The sequence below is a fragment of the Chanodichthys erythropterus genome, chromosome 8 (assembly GCF_024489055.1).
Source record: "Chanodichthys erythropterus isolate Z2021 chromosome 8, ASM2448905v1, whole genome shotgun sequence".
Classification (NCBI taxonomy): domain Eukaryota; kingdom Metazoa; phylum Chordata; class Actinopteri; order Cypriniformes; family Xenocyprididae; genus Chanodichthys; species Chanodichthys erythropterus.
In genome coordinates, this window is record NC_090228.1 from 34818677 (window position 1) to 34835440 (window position 16764).

General features: G+C 37.0%; 1 protein-coding gene across 4 annotated transcripts; it reads left to right on the plus strand.

Annotated features, from left to right (window-relative positions):
- The first annotated feature begins 1242 nt into the window (after positions 1–1242).
- Positions 1243–12707, plus strand: LOC137024824 (guanylate-binding protein 4-like). Of its 4 annotated transcripts, none has more exons than XM_067392715.1 (10): positions 1243–1394; positions 2083–2275; positions 2649–2776; positions 3558–3667; positions 7156–7343; positions 7624–7866; positions 8353–8633; positions 9036–9248; positions 9707–9809; positions 10296–12707. In XM_067392715.1, the coding sequence occupies exons 2-10, from the start codon at positions 2101–2103 to the stop codon at positions 10793–10795; spliced, it is 1941 nt and encodes a 646-aa protein (XP_067248816.1). In that variant the 5' UTR covers positions 1243–1394; positions 2083–2100; the 3' UTR covers positions 10796–12707. The 4 variants fall into 4 exon arrangements, with proteins under 4 accessions (XP_067248816.1, XP_067248817.1, XP_067248814.1 ...); XM_067392716.1 differs by lacking the exon at positions 1243–1394 and adding an exon at positions 1403–1962; XM_067392713.1 differs by lacking the exon at positions 1243–1394 and having other exon boundaries at positions 1403–2275.
- The last annotated feature ends 4057 nt before the right edge of the window (positions 12708–16764 follow it).

The following is a 16764-nucleotide window of genomic DNA, read 5'->3' on the forward strand; positions in this document are numbered from 1 at the left end:
GTGTATTGAAGTAAGTTGCTGTTATATTGTTTCCATGCTTCTGTTTTCAATGTGCCAGGCCATTGTTTAGTTTCAACTTCATAGTTTGTTTTGTTACAGTGTCAGTAAGAAAAGGGTGAACATATAAGTTTATCTACAGCAGAAGTCATGGCTATTCTCAATACCAATACAACCTACTTAATCTGACTTTTCCACTACAGACAATTCTGACACCTTCCAGTTGTCAATACAATACTTCAGGGCAAATCCCTTCCCAAATACAATCACAAAATACTTCAGGGTAATATCCTTCCTGAAAGAAAAATACACACATATTCATATTGCTGTTGAGTTTAAAAAACAAACAAAATTTTTTACTGTGATTGGTTAAACTGATCTGTTGATTGGTTTGTGATGATCTAAGCTAATCATATGGCTGTTAGTTCTACTGTGCAAAGCATTTTTGTAAGTCTAGACTGATAACATGAAAACATAGTCTGCATGTTATGCATATAGATAGTAGTGAAAAGGAACACGGTCTTTGATCTGAAGATCCATGTCTGCACATTTCAAGGCTGTTATTTTAAAACACCCTTTTGATCTTTACAGACATTGCATCTCTCATTGCAACATAACACTTGCTTTCAAAAACAGGAACTGAGTAAATCACAAAATTCCCATCTTCTCTAAAACACTCTTCCACTTTTGCACACTCTAAAAAAGCATTTAATCTTTATCAAGAAAATTTCTATCACAATGTATACATGCATATCCCAAAAACCTGAATATGAGTAAACAGTAGGTAAAAGAGAGATTGTTCTCACCAAAGGAATATATGTGTAAAAATGAACAAGCAGTTTTGATAAGAAATGATAAATGAGGAGGTTGTTAAAAAAGAAAATAATACATGATAATACACAACGTCTTATTAATCATTAGCAATCAAGTCTCATGTACAATTCCAAAGACAAGAAACAAGCAGACACAGTCTGAGTTACAGGTAAACTGTAAATATTTTCCCCAGTCTTTTCATGATGTCTGATACTCTGGAAATTCCCAACAATGTCTGACTTTCTCCTGTAAATGTAATCACGAACAAAAACCCAACACAGATTAACAATGACTCAGAGTGTCTTGTATCTGCTAACACACCCTGCAGGTGCTTATTTTGAAAGTGAATCCAAGAGTCAAACTGCACATTGCTATTTGCTCAGTCAATAAAAGGGGATGTAAGTCAGCCACAGGGAATATCCAGAGTTACTGAGAGACCAGGGATATTCCCTAACTTACTCTAGACCATTTAGCCTAAAGAGGGTGGACCTAAAGGAGTGTCTAAGATATACAGATAGAATGACAGGAAGCTAAAACTTGTATAAAACTCAGACTGAGCTACTGAAGTTAAGTAAAGCAAAAAGGTAAGTGACATTCCTTCATTCATGGTTTATGAGGATGTTTATGGGCGGGGTTAGGATTAGTGGATAGAAAATATTATTGGCTCAGTAAAAGCTAATACACATGCAGAGTCACCATAAGCCATTTAATAATGTGTGTGTGTGTGTGTGTGTGTGTGTGTGTGTGTGTGTGTGTGTGTGTGTGTGTGTGTGTGTGTGTGAGATCTCTACACCCTGTCACGTTTTGATAAACTTTAGGTCCATGTCTTGCTTTGTTCATCAACTAAATCCAGTAAGGTGGACTATGAATTGAGGCTGGTATAGTAGCTGCGCACAAACAAACCTGACAGGATTTTTGTGTCTCATTCAGTGTTTTCTTGTGTAATGTGTGGTGAATGTGTGTATGTGTGCATTATGTGAGTGTGGATGTCTGTATGTGTTGAAAGATGTGGGTTTATATTGGAAAGTTTATGTGTGTTTATAAGTCTGTGGCTTTTTCTGTTTCTCTATCCACGTGTTTATGTGTGTTGTGACATAAGAAACTCTTTTACTGAAACTTCCCCAAACAAAAAAAGGAAACACTGCTCATCTGGTGAATGACTCTATTGATTACTGTAGAATTACTGGAATATTTCCTAACCCATCTTAACTTTTTACCCCGAGTACACTGCAGTAACTTAAAGGATTTTAAATGTGTGTATCTGTTGGACAGCTGTATTCTCCAGTGATCATGGACAAACCAGTGTGCTTGATTGACACGGGGTCAGATGGGAAGCTGTGTGTGCAGCAGTCAGCTCTACAGATCCTGCAGCAGATCCAGCAGCCAGTGGTGGTGGTGGCCGTTGTGGGTCTCTACCGCACCGGGAAGTCCTACCTGATGAATCGCCTCGCAGGAAAACAAACAGGTTAGACCCCCATAGACAGCACTGATAGCATCCAAAGAGCAACCGAATGACAGTTATTGCTGTTTTGAATGTGGAACCATGTGGTAGATCTTAATAAACATGTTATCATGACATCTGTGTTGTCAGTCTGTCAGAAGACACTGTTGTTGTCAAAATCTAACAACTCCAGATCCTGGTGGAAATTTGTCAGAAAACTGTAACTCTCAAACCATTTCACAGATGTTTGTGACTTTCTCTCATTCCGTTATTCAATATGAAATGAAGCACACAAGTCAACACAAACTAAATAAGGCACTATTCAATTTGACAAGGAGGTAAACAAAATATTTTGTTGATCGGTGTTCCATGTTTCTTAGCTCTTTCTCTCTTTTAGGGTTTGCATTGGGCAGCACTGTTGAGTCCAAGACGAAGGGCATCTGGATGTGGTGTGTGGATCACCCCACTAAAGCAGGAACCACTCTGGTGCTGCTGGACACTGAGGGACTCGGAGACGTGGACAAGGTGACGTAACAGCCTATATGATATAGTATGAGAAAGCATACATGCTTTATCTGATTGAGCATCTGCCCAGTGTTTCTGGATGTGTGCATATTATTTTTTTCAAATTCATTTAAAAATTACATCATTTAAAAAAATAAGCACTATTTGATAAACAAAATGGAAATTCAAAAAAAAAGAAAGGCTTTTCTAATTTTACACCTTCTTAGCAGAACATTCCAGTGCATGAATATTTTCATAACATGAGTCGCTGTGCCCCATGAAGAAAAAGATTAGCATGATTGATATTCAAAATGGCAAGCGGCCAACCTCCATTTGTTTACTGTTTTTATATCTGCAGTCCTAGTTTTGGTTCCCTTTTTGAATGACAAATATAGACTATTGCTCATAGACAGTTATTTCCTTGGACGTAGGTGCATGTCCACACATGCTAGTTGACAACGCAGACAACACAGTCAGTTTCATTGCTGCTAGTTCTTCACATCAACAATATTGCTCATTTTAAGTTGGGGTGCTGGACACATTTGAGAAACCAGTTCATTGATTGAGTGGCTTGTGTATCAGTGCTGATTCAGGACACAAAATGTTTCAAACGATTCAGTATGATTTAGGTTCAGCCAGTTCAAAAGAACAATTTGCTCACAAACCAGACATCACTAACAAGTTTATGACACATTTTTACCACCAGGGTGTGCACAGATCCACTATGCTGTCAGGGGGTTATGTATGATAACAATCTTGCAATGTCATTCTTTGTCAAATGATTGTATCCAATCTGTCTCAGGGGGACCCAAAGCATGATACAAAGATCTTCTCTTTGGCCGTCCTTCTGAGTAGCACTCTAGTGCTGAACAGCCGCGGGACGATCGACAACAGGGCCATAGAGGAACTGCAGTATCCTTTCATTCACACATTATACACTTACTGTTATTATTGGAGTTATTATAGTAGTCAGCATTTGAAGTGCATCAAAAAAAGTTCTCCTAAGACAAGAATGGGTATTGCTTTTTGGTTTTAGGACAACTTTGATGAAAGGTTTTTATCCATAGTATAGAATATTTCATGGATTAGTACAACAGAATTTGTTTTCCCTGAAAATGTCCAAAATAGCATTATTTTTGGGAAGAAAAAAACATGAAAGTCAAAATTCCATTATTGTTACTGCTAATTCTTTGATAATTTAACCACTATTTATATACATTCAATGAATTTGAGCCAGGATCTAAAGACTAAAGAAGCCCCGGCAAGTTATTCCTTTAGCTGCATTTTTGCCAAAGTAACTTACAAATGAAGACAGGGTTCATGCAGGTTTCAGTAAGTAAAATTTAAGACCTTTTTAAGACATTTTAAGACCATAAAGATTGAAATTTAAGACCTACACGACGCATTACCAAAAAATATTCAAATCAAAGAAATTCTGAAAAAATCATTTTATTTCAATGAATTCAGTCATTGAAAAAGCATTAATTAATTATATATACAGAATCTGAATTAAAATGTGTTTGATTTAAGCCTACATTTCAAAATTTTGTGTCATAAAATTATATCGCGCATACAGCTCAACTAACGCGATCGTTATAAAGGTGTTTAAACAACAATACACTTACACTTGCATGTATTTGACAAACGGAATATAAGATATTTCATGCCATAGCTAACACATTTGTGAATATTCTGAATAAAAAAGGAAAAATGACATAAAAGCAGATCATCATTCATTCAGTGCTGTTGCTGCTGCGGTGTGTCACGTGACAAGCAATGACGCGTCACCATGGAAACCATAAAATAACGGTCGCATAGGCCTACACTACACACCGCTTGTAACCAACAGCAGAAATCGTTGTGATCTAGCCATGTCTCGTTGAAAGTACCCTTTCCCATTTTCCACACGTAGCCAAACTTTAACAAGCTCTGAGGAGACGCAGACGTATCTCGCGAGCAGGTAAGTTATTGCATTTATCATGGGATTTGTAGTTTTATCAACGCGTATACCAACACCAATATACCCCAGAAAGAACTATGACTCGCTATTGCTACTTTGTAATAACTTTCAGCAGGTAGCGTTTCTGGAAATAGGTTGGATTTTTTTTTAGACCTGACTAAATGAAATTTAAGACCACGGATGAAAATCTGGCCGTTTTTAAGACATTTTAAGGCCTTAAATTTAAAGTTCAGAATTTTAGACTTTTTAAGACCCCGCGGGAACCCTGGAAGAGTAAAACAAGCGATTCATCTTAAAATGTTCCTTGATATTTCCTTGAAAAGTTCATTGTACTATAAAAACATAATGTAAGTTTCAAAACTCAACTTCCAAATTAGTCCAAAAACAGCTTTTATCACTTCTCTTAGTAGCATGAAAAAGTCTAGGTTATGTATGAGAAGTGGTTCCCTGAGAAGGGGAACAAGACACTGTGTCTGATATTGACACTATGAGGGGCGCCATCAGTGTGACTGGTGTTTAAAGCACATGTAAACACATGCCAATCAATCATTGGCAGATGGCAGTCAGTGATGTCACACACAGAGTGTCCGTAAGTATAAAAGGGTGCCTGTAATACACATCATCAACTCTTTTTGTCTAAAGGAGATGTGCAGGCAAGCCCTAAGCATGGCAACAAGATGCCCGTGTATACTTCATTTTCCGTGCTCTGCTCTGTCTCACGCATAGTTGGTTCCGCAAGCCTTTCAAAGTATACTCCTCTGGCCATGAGTGCGGAAAGACGCGTTGGCGCATGCACACTATCTAGTGGACTTTGTTTTCAAGCACTCAAGTCATTCACACATGCACTGTTGTGCGTGAACCGCCCACATGGACACAAAAAATGGGCTGCAACCTAGACGTTCCCTTTCGAAGTGGAACTGCTTCGATGCTGCTTCGATGCTGTGAATATGAACAAACATAATAGGCATAGCATAAATTGACTCAAATTACTTGGCCAGAGTAAGAGCATGTCAACTCCAAGGGAACATCCAAAGTGATGTGATACAGACTGTATAGTGGTGCCACTCCCTAAGACAATATCCTTCAATAGTTGGAGAATATACCCAAGCATCTATACTCTATAGCAAGGGAAGTCCTGGCCTTTCTCCAACCTTCCTCCCTCCCTTGCATGACAGGCATCATCCTCATAAGGCCCCAAGAGCAGAGCATAATATTTACGTTGCTGGGTACAAAGCTAGTACAATGACCTTCAATATTACCACTACTTCCAGGGGAAGAATGCAATCCTCAACTTCATCAGAAGGGATGCAAATATGAGAGTGGTATAATATAATTGCCGAAGACTCTTGCCATCAAAACTCAACTCAACCTTTAGGGAAACTGAAGGGGGGCCTCAGCTCTGCTTAAATACCCTAGAGCAACTAGGGGAGAGCGCTCACGCCCTGATTGAGCAAAGGTACTTCTCCAGGGTCCATAAAAGATTCCATTCACTCATCTAAGTTATAGAGTGCAACATAACAAGGAGGAATGCTACTAGGCAAACTACCTTTACTTGTCAGGTTCTTTGGTGTTAAAACCTCAGTAATCAGCCCTTCAGGCTACAACTTTCAGTGTTGCCGCTCCTTCAAGGGGGAGCCTACATCCCAACTCGTACTCAGAAAAGGGAGGAAAAAGAGAGCAGGGTGTGATGCAGTGTGCCCAGTAACGCTCATCACCCAGACTCTAAAACCCAAGGGAGCCACAGTTGAGATTAGGCCCTACTTAAAGAACCCAATATAATTGAGGGAGAGCAGCTCACACTCTACCTAAGACCTGTTTTTTTTATTATTATTTGTTTGTTTTGGGTGATTCCGCCCCTAACATTAGTTCATACTTTGTGCCTATCATGCAGGTCCATGAAGGCAGACCCCATTCCCAGTGTAAGTTGGGTGAGGTGGGGGAGAAAGAAAATGAGAGAGAAATGTATTTCCTCTATTTTGCTTCAAACCTCATGTACCAGAGAGGGATGTATCTTCTGAAAGCTGCTGACTGAGACCCAGAGTTCTGTAAAGAGTTCCTTTAAACAGTGTGTTTACATTGGAGAGTTAAAGATGGTGTAGAAAATTGATTTTTATTTAAAAATTATGACTGTTTTGATGTAAAATTCCTACTAACATTTTAAGGTGACATCAGAGAGCATTTAAAAAAAAAAAAATGCAACTCATGTCCCCTTAAAACAATGAAGCACATAACTCCTACCTCAACAACAGGAACTTAGGTAAGAGTGGGTATCTCAGAGCATATGTTGTGGTATGTCCTATCTGGGTAATTTAAGTACAGTAGCCACTTATTATACAATTTGCCCACCCCAGAGAGCGAGGCAGTGCCACCAAACAACCACACAAAGATTTCCAGGAGTCAAAGAATACATAAAAAGATTTCAAACCTAAACTCCCTCCAGATATGTCACAGAGTTGACTGAGTATATAAAGGTCAAATCATCTGATGAGGGTGAAGACGACTCAGAGTTTGTGAAGTTCTTCCCTAGTTTCATCTGGGCTGTGAGGGACTTCACCTTGGAACAAAAAATCAATGGAAAATACGTGACTAAGGACCAATACTTAGAATATGCCTTGAAGCTGAAACCAGGTAATATTTAATTTGAGCTTATAAATTAACCGACCATCATTGGGAAAAGTATGTACAGCCAGTCAATATCACAAAATAAATCCTGACTGGAAGATCAGAGTTTGCATTATACTGAGGGCTTTATTACACCATCATAACCAGCTGGCTGCTTACTATGTTTACAATTTTAGAAATATCACTGAGCCTGAGAAATACTGAAAACTTTACAACTTTACACTTTACAAGCTACACTGTATTTTGTTAACCTCTTTGACAAAGTAGTGTTTCGTATCTTTTAAAGGCTCTTCAAGAACAGTTAAAGAGTTCAACCTTCCACGGGAATGTATCCGAAATTATTTCCCATCCCGGAAGTGTTTTACTTTCCCGTTTCCAACCACCCCAGAGAATGTGTCTCGTCTGGAGAGCTTGGATCCTGCTGACCTTTCCCCAGATTTCCAGGATGTCTCAGATCATTTCTGCAAGTTCATCTTTGACAGGAGTGAAGTGAAAAGGCTGAAGGATGGACACACAGTCACAGGCAGAGGTGAGTCAATAGAACATATGAAATGATGTGACGTGACATTCGCAAAATAAACATTAATATAGCACCAAGCAAATATTTGATTAATTTACTATATTCAATTACACAAGTGAATATGGCACAGCTGTCAGCTATTATGAAGTAGTAACTAGACGTGTATTTCCCCTGCAGTAAACTGCTGTCAACAGAGGAACCATGTTTTGGTTCGAATACTTAAGCTGCTGTTTGTTAGGTTGTGTGCTCATTGCACCATAATGCTGATGTTAAGCCCCATACCTAGAGACTAATTTCTAAATTGAAACATCCTTCCATCTTTGTGATGTAATAACACTGAACAGGTGGCAAATGCTAATTAGTCCCACTAAAATAGCATAAATTGAGCTATCAATTCAGCTATGACATTTTTTAGTACACTTTCTGGACTGCAAGTTATTAATTAACAGTCTCCAAGTTAATTTCCTTGTGTCTGACCCTTCTCCTTCTCTGAAGTTCTGGGTCAGCTGGTGAAGACATACGTGGACACAATCTCCAGTGGTGAAGTTCCATTTCTGGAGAATGCTGTGATTGCCATGGCAATGATTGAGAATGAGGCTGCAGTGAAGGAGGGGCTTGAGGTTTACCAGAGTGGAATGGAGAAGCTGAAGGACTCCTTCCCTCTGGAACTGAAGGATGTGTCCTCAGAACACCAACATCTCAGCAACATGGTGACACAAACCTTCATGAAGCGTTCCTTTAAGGACAGTGAGGGGACATTCATGAAATGTCTTGAGGTGATGCCCAGTAAAATCAATCAATCAATCAATCAATCAATCAATCAATCAATCAATCAATCAATCAATCTATCTATCTATCTATCTATCTATCTATCTATCTATCTATCTATCTATCTATCTATCTATCTATCTATCTATCTATCTATCTATCTATCTAAACAGTGCACACCAACTTCTTGTTGCTAAACAAGAATAGTGCTATGTTATAGTATTTGTTCTCTAAGAACACATTTTTACAAATGATGGTGAATGAGGCCTGAGTAAATGTCTCTGAATCTGAATCAAAAGCTGATTTTTTTTTTTAAATAAACATTGTATAATAAAACATTTATTTTTTCAATAGTTGAAGCCTCTAAATGGTGTTTAACGTTTTCTATGATATTTTGTGTGATGCTGCAGGAAGACATTAATAAACTCTTTGATGGATACCTGTGCCAAAACGAGGAGTCTTCAAAAAAAAGATGTGAGAATCTCCTGTCATCACTTTCGGCACCAATGACAGAAAAACTCAAGAAAGGATTTTATGCCGTACCTGGTGGTTATGATCTCTTCTCCCAGGACCTTGAAGACATTGTAAAGGAATATAAAATCCAAGCCAATAAAGGAGTTAAGGTGAGTATCAACATTTGACACAATCACTGCAACATCACAGGTTTCAGATGTTTTCAGAATGTAAGATGTTTGTCATGTTTTCCTATAATATGTGTTCATATAATGTGGGAAACAGTGGATTAGAGGTAGAGAAATCAACTTGAAACAAGTAGGTTCCTGGTTTAAATCCTGATTTCTTCTGGCCAAATATTGAAAAATCCTTATTCAAGACACTGAGTCTCCGGTGGCTGGGACATGGACACTTGTACTCCATCAATGCTGGACTTTGGCTTTGGACAAAAATGTCTAGAACTACCTGATGAATTTCATGATCTGCTGAAACATTGCATTTGACAAAAATGTGTCGATTGTGATGTAAAACCAAATTGAGCAACACTCATATCTTCACAATCATCATTAATTATATTAGTTGTAGTAGTAGTAGTAGCAGTTTTTCAGATTACATATGTTGTTCTCAGGCAGAAGAAACACTTGAAGAGTTCCTGAAGCAGAAGTCTGTGGATTCTAACGCCATTCTGCAGGCTGACAAGAAACTGACTGAGAAGGAGAAAAAGATTATGGGTGAGTGTGCACCCATTGCATCCTGGATGAAGCAACAATAGCACCATCTAGTGGTAGTTGCCAACTTGCAGAGAAAGAGATTCAATGTTCAACTACGAAACAAACAAACTACCTATAGTAGTCAACATTTGAAGTGGATCAAAACCTTTCATCAAAGTTGTCCTACAACTTTCTTCTTAGGACGACTTAGTTCTTAGAACAACTTTGACCTTTTTTGATCCACTTCAAATGCCTACTGTATTATTTAATTTGTTATTTCATCCAATGTTATCAATTGTGATTAACAATGCACAAAATTAACATTAACAACTCAAGATTGATTAGTCTCGGTACATTTATCATTTGATCAGTGAATTGCCTCAATGCCTTCAATTCATGGAATTTAAAAGTCAAGATTTGAAATACAATGCAAAATTAGGTACAATGTTACACTTTCTTAAACTTTCCATTAAACTTTATTTCATTTGCCTCAACATCTTCTTCCAGAGGAAAGAGAGAAGTCTGTTCTCCTGGCTCAGGAAAAAAATGCCAAGGAACAAAAGCAGCAGCAACTCGAAGAGAAGATGGAAGCAGAGAGACGGAGTAATGAAGAGAGGATGAAACAGATGAAGGAGAAGATGGATGAGGAGCTGAGGCTCCAGAGAGAGGAGGCTGAGCGTGCCATGGACAGTAAACTGAGGGAGCAGGCTGATCTGTTGGAGAAGGGCTTTAAGGAGAAGGCAGACAGGATGACTAAAGAAATAGAGGACTTTAGGAAAAAGAATAAAGAAGCAGAAAAGGAAAGTGACAGGATGTTTAAAAAGATGATAGAAAACATGAACAACAGACATGCTGAGACTATGAATCTGATGATGAGGCAACACAGTGAGCAAATGAAAGCAATCATGAGCATGCCGAGGCCTAAGTCAGACTCCTCCATGGTAATCTTGCGTCTGATAATCGGCGGTCTCAGCAGTGTTTTATTCTCAGGTCCACGTCCCTCTTAATGCAGTTAAAAGCAATTTTAGCTATTTCTATTGTTAGGATAAAATTTTATAGTCCGGATATTTAAACGCTGGTGTTGAGGCAGTAATTAAAATGAGTAGGTGACCTTTGAAACTAATGTTACATTTCAAATGTATATATTACATTGTTATGCCAGTAGATGAACGATCAAATGGACTATGACTAGAATAGTTCTTGGTTATGCAGATGCCCAGGTAATTAAAATGATCTAATGATGTCTTAAAAGGCAGTATTGAAAGAGGATAGGAAATGGCAACAGCATTAGTTCATGCTTATGAATGTTCAGTTTATAACCTGAAACATGTCCAAATTCCTCTAATAAGACTAAAACTTGGGGTATGAATATGGATCTGTCCGGTTCAGAGAAAAAAGTAAAAGATCGTCAGCATATAAAGACAGCTTATACACAGAACCTCCCCTTTTGATGCCCATCATCTGACTGAACTTAAGTGCTAGGGCAAACAGTAAAAGGAGAGTGGGCAGCTCTGCTGAGTATCACATCCAAGAGGAAAATAGTCAGAATAGTCATTGTTGGAGCGGACACAAGCCAAAGGAGAAGCATACAAAAGTTTAATCCAGGAATAAATTTACTGCCAAATCCAAATCTTTTTAAAGTGAAGAACAAATAAGGCCACTCGAAACAGTCAAATGCCTTCTCTGCATCCATCAAAATCAGATGTGGTAGATGTTGAAGGAAAATACAATCCATCAAATAGACGCCTGATGTTATGGAAAGAGTGTCTTCCCTTGACAAACCCTGTTTGATCAGGGTCTAGACGCCTTGCCAGCTTCTTAGCTAATATTTTAACATCCGCACATAACAAAGAAATAGGGCGATAGTTACTACAGACAAGCGGATCCTTGCCTTTCTTCAATATTAGTGAGATGGTGGTCTGTCTTATAGTTTGAGGGAGTATGCTAGATTGTTAGGATTCATTAAACATGTTTATAAGCAGTGTGTAGAGTTTATCAGCAAATGCTTTGACTGCTACCGTTTGAGCACTCTCAGAAGTTCTTTAAATCGTGAATTTCAGCAGAAACAGTTAGAAACCGACTGCCACAAATACAAGTAAATTGCAAGACATCCTGTAGGGAGTGGCCAACCTGATTTCAGTTGGGGCCGGTGCCATCCATTGCCACCATCTGCCCCTGCATAGCTACAAACTTTTTTTGTTGTTTTTTCAAGTTCTGCATTTTGTCAATTCAATATGGTAATGTTTTGTAGCTGATCATCCATTCATCTAAATTATTACTGTCACAATTATTGCATTCAGTTTTTATTTTTTTTTTTATCTTTGAAAAATATGTATAATATTTGATTTAAACTACATTTGATTTAGCAGTGAAAACTTCATAGGCTGAATGTCTCTGAAGCCTTGGCAAGCTGCAGCCAACTGCAGTTCCTGGATCAGTGAATGACAGCAGATGAGTGAATGTTGCCTAGATCCTCATGTTCTGTAAACATTGGATTAGACTGACCAAAGTAAGGCAATATGATGTTTCTAATAATCAGAGGCCCAGATCATTGGTAATGTTGAAAAGGGGGTATAATAATAATACGAGTATGAGGAGAGGACATGAGTCTCGGTGTGTGGATGATTTGCCGCAAGCGATCACTGCCAAATCACATTTATTTAAATAGTAAGTCATATAAAACAATACAGTTTGCTTCAAAGCAGCTTCACTGCAATTAAATAGTGTTAATGTTGCAAAAGTTCACTAATTATTAAAAGTACGTTTCAGCTATAAAGCAAGTAATGTCACATTTATATAGCACTGTATATACTGTAATGCTGTTTATACTGTAATAAAGTTATGCATGGAATCAGGCCCTGGCTGTTATCAACTGAATTTTTAGTGACAGTAAAATAAAATACGTAACATATACTGTTTGATGCACATCTCACTGTCATTAACTATCACAATCAATCCTCTTCTGGATTGGAATTGCAGCCTTTATAACAAAACACTTTAGTTTACACTGTAAAAAAAAATTAGTTCACTCAACTTATATTTTTTAGTTATCTTTTTGCTTTGACTCAGTTGTTTTATTGACTTAATCCACTAAGTATGTTCAACTTAAAAAAAATTGTTGACACAGTTAAAATAGTTGGCCCAACAACTTATTTCAACTAACCTGGACTTGTAAAGATTAGTTGAAATACGATAACTTAAATTTTCAAGTTATCTGTACTAAAATTTATGTTCATTTGACTAAAATTTTTTCTCAACTTGCAACAGCACATTCAACCAAATAATTAGATTTTTCCATACAAACGATTTTATTTTCAATAAATTCACAAATATGAACGTATATTTACTTACCAGAGTTGGTGATGAAAATGGAAGATAAATCTGCCGCGTGCCGACAAACTCTCCAGCTGCCAGTCTATGCCAGCAATGCCGATGAACGAACAAGACCTTTTTCACGCTTCACGTGATCTCGCGATGAATAATGAGAACTTATATCTTAATGGTTCAGCATATGTTTTTAAATTGAGGCGACACATACTCTAGTTCAGTGAACTTACAGACTAGTTGAGATAGTAAAAACCTAACATGTTAAGTTGAACGAACAAATTCAGAAACTACAAGTTGAATGAAGGGATTAAGTTGAACGAACAAATTAAGAAACTACAAGGTGAATGAAGGGATTTCTGCGCCGATCAAGTCACCGACCAGTTTCATTTCTGTGAACTCGGATTTAGGTACTTCACAAGTGTCTGCAAAGTCTATGCAAAATGTAAAAAGGAAATCTGTAAATCAAGGTATTTTAAAAAATAGGAAGTGGGGGTTCTTTCAAACAGTAAATCAATCACGAACAATTTGGGATCCTAAATTCAAGCCAAAGGGTCTCTTAGGTGGTTATTTATATATACGAAGCATTATATGAAAAAGTGATCAAATTCATCATCTTTTATTAGATTCTAATTTAGATTTTATTTGTTTATCTGAAACATGGCTTAATGAGAATTCTCCATCTGTGGCATTGGAAGTGCCTGGTTTTAAACTATATAGGAAAGATAGAGTTGGTTCTAAAGGGGGTGGAGTCATGATTTATGTGAAAACTGGCATCCAGTGTAATGAAATCGCTTGGGCAAATGGCATATATTTGGAATGTATTGGTTTGAATCTTATATTATCATCACAGATGTCTTTTGTAGTAATTGTAATTTATCGTCCACCATCTTCAAAAATCAGTTTTTATGAAAACCTGAAACAATTACTAAAACATGATTTTAACAAAGAAGTCATTATTATGGGAGACTTTAATATTAATTGGGATGATAAAACGGTTAGAAAGAAACTCAAACAGATAACTGATCATTTCGATCTGAAGCAAATGATTAATGGGCCCACAAGAATAACTAATTCAACAAGGTCTCAAATTGATTTGATTTTTAGCAATCGAGCAGAGAGAATTTTAAAAACTTTTAACATGTTAACAGGCCTTTCTGACCATAATTTGATTTTGGTTGCCAGAAAATTATCTAGTAAGAGATTCAATCCATTCTCACGGAAGTATGATTTTTATGGCATTCCAAAACGTAAATTAGACGATTTTAGAACGGCGGTTCATCAGATTAAATGGGATGATTTATTAACCGGAAAAGATCAGGAGGATGATAGTCAAATATTTCAAAGTTGTAAAATTAATCCTAAAAATAAAAAACATACTGTCCCCTGAATGAATTCAGATATTTTAGAACTAATGAAAAAACGTGATCGTGCCTTAAAAACTGCAAATAGATCAAAGTTAAGTCATGATAGACAACATTTTGTCACGCTACGGAATAAGGTGGTAAAGACCCTGAGAAGAGCAAAGGCTGATTTTTTCCTTAGAATAATTGAAGAGGCAAGAGGTAATTCTAAAACGATCTGGAATCAGTTGAACTATTTAATAGGAAACAAAAGAAAAGATAGGTCATCAATTGATTTAATGGTAGATGGGAAGCTGACTGATAATCCAGCTGCTGTAGCCGAAGCACTAAATTATCACTTTGTTGACTCGGTAGTCACAATTGCACAAAGTTTTTCTCCCAAGTATACAGAAGTCTATCCAGTTAATACAGTGGAACAAGCCCTTACTTTAAGGCCAGTCTCTGAATTAGACGTCAGAAGAACAATTACATCTCTTAAACAATCCAGAGCAAAGGATATATTTGGTATGGATGTGGTAATGCTTAAAGAGCTTTGTGAGTCATTAGTTAATCCCATCACTAAAATCATTAATCTTTCAGTTTCTCAGGGGATGTTTCCTCGTGCTTGGAAGTCATCTGTTGTTGTGCCCTTATTCAAAAGTGTCGATCCTCATTCTGCGAATAATTATAGACCTATTAGTATTTTACCCATAGTTTCAAAGGTTGCAGAGAAATTGGTGGCTACACAAATCACTAATCATTTGAATAATTCTTGTGCTTTACATCCAATGCAGTTTGGTTTCAGAGCAAACTATTCAACTGAGATGGCAAATTGCTACTTCACTGAAAAAGTCAAGTCTTTATTAGATAAAGGAGGGGTTGTGGGGGCTGTATTTCTTGACCTCAGGAAGGCCTTTGACACGGTAAACCACAGAATTCTGTTGTCTAAATTATTAGATTTTAACTTCTCTCAACAAGTTGGATTGAATCATATCTGTCAGGTCGAACACAGCATGTTAGTATACAGAATTATAAGTCAGCTCCTTTAAGTCTATACACGGGTGTTCCACAAGGATCTATTCTGGGTCCTTTACTTTTTACGTTGTACATCAATGATCTTCCGTCCGTCTGTCCTAACATTAATATTCAAATGTATGCGGATGACACTGTAATTTATATACATGGAAGTAGTGTGTCACAAGTTGCAAATGAACTTACGGAATCACTGGTTCATGTCACATCTTGGCTAGAACAATGCTGTTTACAGTTAAATATGTCTAAAACAATGAGTATGTTCTTTACCAAAAGTAGTACCAGATGTTTTTGTATCAGGAGAAAGATTACAAGTTGTATCCGAATATAAGTACCTTGGTGTTCTGATTGATTCCAAACTTTCATTTAAGGCTCAAATTAAAAAGGTATGCAACCGGGTCAGGTTTAGTCTATCAAATTTTAGATTTATTCGCTGTTATATGTCATCTGAGTCTGCTCTGATGTATGTGCATTCTATGATCATTTCGCATATTACTTATTGTCTTACCACTTGGTCACAAGCTAGTATAACTACTTTGAAACCTCTGGAGTCATTGCATAAACAAACACTAAAAACTCTTGATCAGAAATCAGTTCACTTTCATCATTGTTTAATATTAAAAAAATACAATTTGCTAAGCTGGGATAACTTGATTAAATATGTGCATATTTGTTTACTGTTTAAGACTATACACAGTTTGACTTCACCATTAAAACAGTTTGTGAATATTAGAACAACCACACATCGATCAACAAGGGGAGGGGAAAGAGGGGACTGTATTATACCTCTCAAACGATGCAAATTCAGTCAGTCTGTATTTTCAGTTAGAGCTGCAAGGGAATGGAACTCCATCCCATCAACTATTAGAAAATTACATACTTTTGGTTTTTTTCAGTTTCATCTTAAAAAATGGTTACTGACAAATCAGCATTGTCAACATTAGTATTGTATTTTTGACAAAATAGACTTTTTTGTATAAATTGCTCTTGGCTATGTCACCTTCTCCTGTTGCCATCTTTCTTATTAGTTTTTTTTTTTTTTCCTCTTCTCCTTTTTTTTCTCCTTTATTCTCTCTCTCTCTCTCCCCCTTTTCTTTTGTTTATCTTCCTTCCTTTATATTATTATTATTATTATTATTTTTTATGATGTATATGTGTTTAATGATGTTATATCTTTGTTTTAGGGTGACTTTTTAACATTCTGTCAAGGGTCTGCAGATGAAAAATAGCCCTTTGGGCTAATTCTGGCACATTTACTGTAAAGTTTATTAATGTGC

Coding starts and splice junctions, on each gene's coding strand:
- LOC137024824 (XM_067392713.1), top strand. CDS start 2,062: ATGTGTGTATCTGTTGGACAGCTGTATTCTCCAGTGATCATGGACAAA. Junction 3,668..7,155: donor AGGGCCATAGAGGAACTGCA/GTATCCTTTCAT, acceptor AACTCCCTCCAG/ATATGTCACAGAGTTGACTG. Junction 9,249..9,706: donor AAGCCAATAAAGGAGTTAAG/GTGAGTATCAAC, acceptor TGTTGTTCTCAG/GCAGAAGAAACACTTGAAGA.